This window comes from Ambystoma mexicanum, chromosome 11, assembly GCF_040938575.1.
Source record: "Ambystoma mexicanum isolate Mex_15411 chromosome 11, UKY_AmexF1_1, whole genome shotgun sequence".
Classification (NCBI taxonomy): Eukaryota; Metazoa; Chordata; class Amphibia; order Caudata; family Ambystomatidae; genus Ambystoma; species Ambystoma mexicanum.
The window spans coordinates 1,182,788,768-1,182,794,767 of record NC_090934.1 but is presented as its reverse complement, the minus strand read 5'-3'; the positions used below and the strand labels follow the sequence as shown (position 1 = coordinate 1,182,794,767).

The following is a 6,000-nucleotide window of genomic DNA, read 5'->3' as shown; positions in this document are numbered from 1 at the left end:
TCGGTCACTTTTAGTGTTCTTTAGACTTCAGTCTCACACCTTGATCTGGAGACTCGTTGCTAACCTTCTCCAGCCTGCAAAGCCTTTCGTTGAGCCTTAACAGCCCAGCGACAATCGTGGAGTCCCACAACTTGCTTTGCAGTCACACTGTGGACCAACCTCCCTTTGAAAAAAGTCTTAATTTGTGGGGCCATGTTTTATGGCTTAAAAATCTGAAATCGGCCAATTGTGCTCGTTTAAATAGTGAAAGCTTTATTTGCAGTTCACGTCCCACCCATGTGATCATTCTGCAGAGATGAGAATGAGTGCAGTAGCTGTCCGAAGCGATTTCCTACTCACAACTCTTAGCCCACAGATGCTGCTTGATGTGTTACTTGAGAACGCGCCTTTCTTTTGCACCAGCTACCCACGCAAGGTTCTGTTCAAATGTAGAATTCATTTCCTTTGTCAATACAAATCAGTCACTTTTAACATAAACACTCTTTCTATAAAAAAGTCTTTCGACAGATGGTTTTAGGAAAAAAAACTCTTTATAAAGATTCAGATGCTGCATCACAGGTGTACACATTTTATTTGTAGGGCTTGGTGCGCCCTACAAATAATTTCAACAATAAAAACACGTCCACCAAAATGTAAGTTTTCTTTCTCCGTTGAAGACATAAATAACTTTCGAAGCAATTTTGCTTTTTACACTTTCTGTACAAAGGGGCTTGACTCAAACAAACAGTTATAAAACATATGTACAAATCCCTAAAAACATGTGGAAAGACCCCTGAGTGTTTGCAGCATTGGGTTGGGTAAACAACTGCAATGTATAAGATTGGAAACGAAAGGTCCTTCCATAGCAAGATCTAAACATACAACATAATGTCATAGATGCGGACTTTGGGTTTACTGATCAGTCTCACGTGGCATTGATTACCCTACTGGCAGTTTCTAAAGGTGTCCCTTTAAATTAGACATAAAAAGAGGACCACAATGAGCAGTAGCGACATGGCCTTTAGCACCAACTGGCATGACTATGAGTGGCCATCACATCCGGTGTGTGTGAAGCAACCCGGAACTGCGATGGCAAGGCTTTATTTGTAGGTACTGATTATAATGGAAATAGATATGAAGAGGGGAAAACAGGCGTGTTTCTAATGGTTTTTGATGCAATAATGTCTTACCAGAGAGGCCGGAATTGGAAATAGTGGACATTTCCATTATAGAGTGATTTGCAAATTGTTTTTCAGGTTGTGTGGTTTGAGTCGTATGTGCGCGTGCAGTTTGAGCAAGCATTCTCACTGGGGACGTGTGGAAACTGTGACTAAACGAGCTGGTCAGGTGGGCGGTTAAGGAATGTCAGGAGTCAGGACATCTCCAGTACACAGAGCTGCGACACTCCGTTTTCTCGTCCTCCTGCCCGGCCTTCTCGCGTGACCACAGAGGAAAGAGCAAATAAGACTCGCGTCTTTTCTGACCCTGGTGGCTGGCCCTCTCCGCCCACGTGGGTGCCGAGGGCTAGGGAGCTAATACATAACCAACTGCCCGACATTATGCGGGGGTAGGCAGCTCTGAAGACTCACGGGGAACAGCTGGGAAACAAGCATAAAAACGTGAAACCACGGATGAAATTCCTACTTTTAGCAAACATTTATCTCATTGTCTTAGACCTACCCAACCTAGTGACCGGTTCGGGTTGCTTCCCAAACTGGTTTAAACCAAGCAGCGCGCAAGCAAGTGTATACTCCCAAAAAGAAGAGCTGTAAACAGATTACCTATTTGCGGACACCCACTAGGAGGCGGGCACCCACTGGTTGGCAAGAGAAGAATGACAAGCATTGTAGACATTTGATTACCTCTATCATTTCATGCACGTATTTTTATGACAATTTGGGACTGTATTTTTTAATGAGAGCACAACTACGCTCGGCAGATCGTCTTGGATTTATAATGGGAAGAATAAAAAACAAAATTCCCACGAGCCCAAAAAAAAAAAAACAGGACTTGATAAGTATCTCCCGAAATATGGGGCTCTTATTGGCATTTAGGAATTATTCACGCTGGTGAGGTGGGGAAACTGCTTTTCAGTGCATTCTGTGACAGCATCCAATGCTTACTTTAGTGTTCCCAGATAACTGTTGCCTCACTAACTGTGCAGTTGGCATTACGTTTAACCGTTGACTCCATCTCCCTAGTGAAACCATGCTCCATTCTTGGGCTTTGCTTTTACCTTAGTCATAGCTCTCAACCATTTGTGTCACAAAGGCGGGTGAAAACACCCGATTTTATTTTTGGCGGGTGAGAGGCCCATTGACATGAATGGGCGTGCAGGAGGCTTTGCGGGTGAGTCAGCTGTTTAGAAGGCGGGTGACACCCGCCAAAAGCGTGTGAGTTGAGAGCTATGCTTAGTTTTACATTAGTCACTTGTATTCAATTTACGTGACCCAATACTTAATTTCCCAGAATACACATGTTGGGGAATGAACACGTTCAGGACTGCTTCATGGTGTAACTCAAAGAGAAAGTCACCAGGTAAGCTTCGTTGACATCTACAGATCTGAAGAGAGTTCCGTAGTGGATGCAAAGCTACCTCGCTCGATATAAATGTGCTTTTCAAATGTATATCCGGCAACCATAGCCAAAAGCAGAGCTCGGAAGTTGCCATTGGCCATGCGTGAGAAAGCCCGCCAGTCATGTTTTTCCCTTTGAATTCTGGGACTTGTAGTTTTTTTTACTTTCTCATTTCTAATTTAGGAAAACTGCAAATCCCAGAACTCTAAGCAAAATCAGGAATGGATGCCTTTCTCACGCATGGTCAGGGGAAGCTTGAGAGATCTGCGATTGCAGTTGTTTGTGAAAAATAATTTCCAGACTTTTTGCAAAACGAAGATAATATGTGCAAGGCTCTTCTGTGTCTTGTCGTTTAGGACTTCTAGGTTTTGGTACCATCAGAACACTTTTTGGCTGCTCCTTGTATCGTGGGCTGTGGGAAGACACAGTAAGCAGTGCCCCTTAAACACGGGAATCTTAAATCATCAATTGGAGTCCAAAAGCTCCGTGGGGGGCAATTCACAACGTTTTTACCAGGGTTGTCACGGCAGAAAAAGTAATGATTTACATGTGTATGTGTGTGTAGATTCCACCAGAGTCACAAATGCAGATCTCTCAAGTCCCCCCTGCCGTGCCTGAGGCCACCGAGTCCTGTGTCTTTGAAGTCTGGGATTTGTAGTTTTGTGTACCCCATTTTAAATGTAAGCGTACATGTCCCAGCACTGCCAAAAAATAGGAGTGAATTACTTTTCTGACACACAGCACGGGAAACTAAAGTCCTGAGTAGGAGTGCAGAACGGCCATCCATTCGCACCTTGGGCCAGATTACAGAAACTTTTCCCCTGTAAAAGTACAATGTTGCACGGTATTAGCACCAGGGCAAAGTTTGTCCTAGTGCTAAAAACATTGGGGCCATATTAGAAAACCTTTGCACCATGACAAGTGCTATTTGGCATCGTACAGGCAAAAGGACGAAAATTGCCCTAACGCAAAAAACATACACTTTGAATGCATTTTTTTTAACCAGGACAAAGTTTGTCCTAGTGCTAATATGGATTGGCAGGGCAAAGTTTGCTAATACCGTACAATATTGCTCTTGCACTGGTGAAAAGTTTCTGTAATCTGGCAACATATGAGTTGCCCCAGGCCCGTTTCAACTTCTGGGTCGTCCCACTTCCCCTACAACCCAGCTTTAAGTAAGACTCCTAAAATAAGTAAGGGAGTTGGCTGCAAGGCTCTGCCTTTTCCCTTGTCCGCCTGTGGGCTTTCCCTTTGGGGGCTCTCTTCCTCTACCCCATCCTCATCTTCCTCGTCATCTTCCTCGTAGTCACCATCCTCTTCCTCTATGCTACCTCTCACAGGCCGCAGCTCCCCTGCTAAACCAAAACACAGACGACCCATGTGGACCTTCAGCACCTCACAGAACGGTCGCTCTGGCCCGTCACAAACACACTGTTGAAGGGGTGGCCCAGATTCCGAGGCCAGCAGCTGCTCTATCGTGTCCCGGCAGGCTGCTGTGCAGCGGCGACCATTGAAGAGTTGCCCGCAGCGGGCCAGGTAGGCAGCCAAAGGCCTCTGGCAGGCCGGATCCTGCTCGCAGTGCAGGCGGGCCCGCATGCAGCCTCCAGTCACTGAGGTGCGGGGCAGGCATGGCTCTATTGCTGCCTGTAGCTGCTGACAGCGGCGATCCCGCCCGCACTCACACCCTTCAAGTGCAGGGCCAGCCTGGGTCTGGTTTAGGTGCACCAGAGCTGCAATACAGTGGCTGGGACAGGCTAGCTGGGAGGTTGGTGATGATATCTGGAAGGACCTTGACTCAAGGCCCAGCACAGTTTCACATGCTACCTGGTATTGCTCGTAGGCAGCAGTGCAGTCTTGTTCTGCCTGGCAGCGGAGCAGGGCCTCCCAGCAGGGTGCACCTGCCAAGCCAGTCCTGGAGAGGCAGCTCAGAAAAAGGAGAAGCCACCAGAGTGGTGCCAGGAGCACAGGGGACCACCCTGATCCGGAGTCCAAAGGCCTCTTTGAGATCATATCCCAGTAAGGTTCTTCCGCTCCCCGATCCCCTGCTGCTGTCCATCGTCTCATGATGGTGTCCCAGGTGCCATGATGGACCAACAAGCCTCTGTTGTTATAACCCAATATCCACAAAGATTGCTGCTTACCAAGTCTTTTATAATCCAATATGGGACTGCCTCCTGTCCACAGTTCAGTTTTTCTAATCCTCCACCGTAGAAGCTTCACTTGGAACTGTAATAAAAATAGTATTCAACCTCCTTGGACCGCACTCCAGAGTCTGAAAGTGGACCACTTCACGATCTAGGATGCCGGCTTTAGAACCCATCTCTCTTGCTGGGTCATCCAAGCATCATGCACTGTACACACCAATATCGGATCTGCTCGCGTGCCAAGTCTCTGTGCTCAATACAGCATCCGAGTACCACAAAGTATAATCCAGTACCTGATCAGTTGCCTCTAGAGGATGCGTCTCCGTAACTTGGCCCACGATTCCTTCAAGTCCAGGCCTTGATCTCAGGTAGCTTTCTCTGCAAAGGATTGTCTCTGGCCCAAGCCCCTACATCCCTCGAGTCTTCAGCTTTTCAGCCTCCATTTGCTTGATTTCTGACCTTATTCTCCTAGATCTCCAGCTTGTCAAACAAACAATTGGGCCATATGCTCCCAAAGGGCTCTCCCTCTACACCCGTGGTCTTCCAGCCTTCTCCACGCTTCTTGGTTCGCAGTTTTTCTAACCCCAGATGCAGTGTGTACCTGTGGGTGGTTGGGGTTAGATGGTCTCACGATCTTGGCACAATTAGCTACTGTTCGCTTTGCCCAGTCCCTGCAGTAAAGAAGTTAGCTCAGGGGGTTGGGAGGTGGGGGGTTGAGGACGAGGGCCCACTTCAGAAAGTGTGAGTAACCTGCAGGTCGCAGCCTCCAATCCGAATCAGACTTTCATTCCGAAGAGATAAATAACGTGGGACGAGTGCTAATAATAGCACTTGCCTTCAAGCTCCAAAAGGCAATTTAATTGGTTGTTCGCACAACATAAATGGCGGTCTCCGTAGCCCACGGCCAGGTTGATCCAAATTCATATTTCAGTGTCCTGCTTGGAAGAAAAGTCCCCGTGGCCGTGGTCGGTGATGACGGGGCTCCAGCCTGGCACAGCATCCCTCCTCTCTTGGACCTCTGCAAACAGTGAGCGAGCAGGGGAATGGGGGCAGTGCTCCCTCCAAGCCCCTCTCTGGATTCCTGTGATCAGACTCATTGGCTTAGTCTGGGGGACTCCCCACCCTCTGGGCCCCCTGCCTCATTACGCAGCCCCAACGCCTTTCAGGTTAGAAGAGGGACATTGTTCTCCTTGTCCCCCCATGGGGGGGAGAGCTGGGCACAATCCATTTCCCACACACGCCCCCTCCACCTTGCAGATGGGCCGTATTGTTTCCCAGGACCGAAAGCTGATGATTTGCT

General features: G+C 47.9%; 1 protein-coding gene across 1 annotated transcript; it reads right to left on the bottom strand.

Moving 5' to 3' along the window:
- Window positions 1-289: 289 nt before the first annotated feature.
- Window positions 290-5,863, bottom strand: LOC138504201 (growth arrest-specific protein 1-like). Its single transcript, XM_069624510.1, has one exon. It carries the CDS (start codon window positions 4,618-4,620, stop codon window positions 3,715-3,717), a length of 906 nt encoding a protein of 301 aa, XP_069480611.1. The 5' UTR covers window positions 4,621-5,863; the 3' UTR covers window positions 290-3,714.
- Window positions 5,864-6,000: the final 137 nt, after the last annotated feature.

Coding starts and splice junctions, on each gene's coding strand:
- LOC138504201 (XM_069624510.1), bottom strand. CDS start 4,620: ATGAGACGATGGACAGCAGCAGGGGATCGGGGAGCGGAAGAACCTTAC.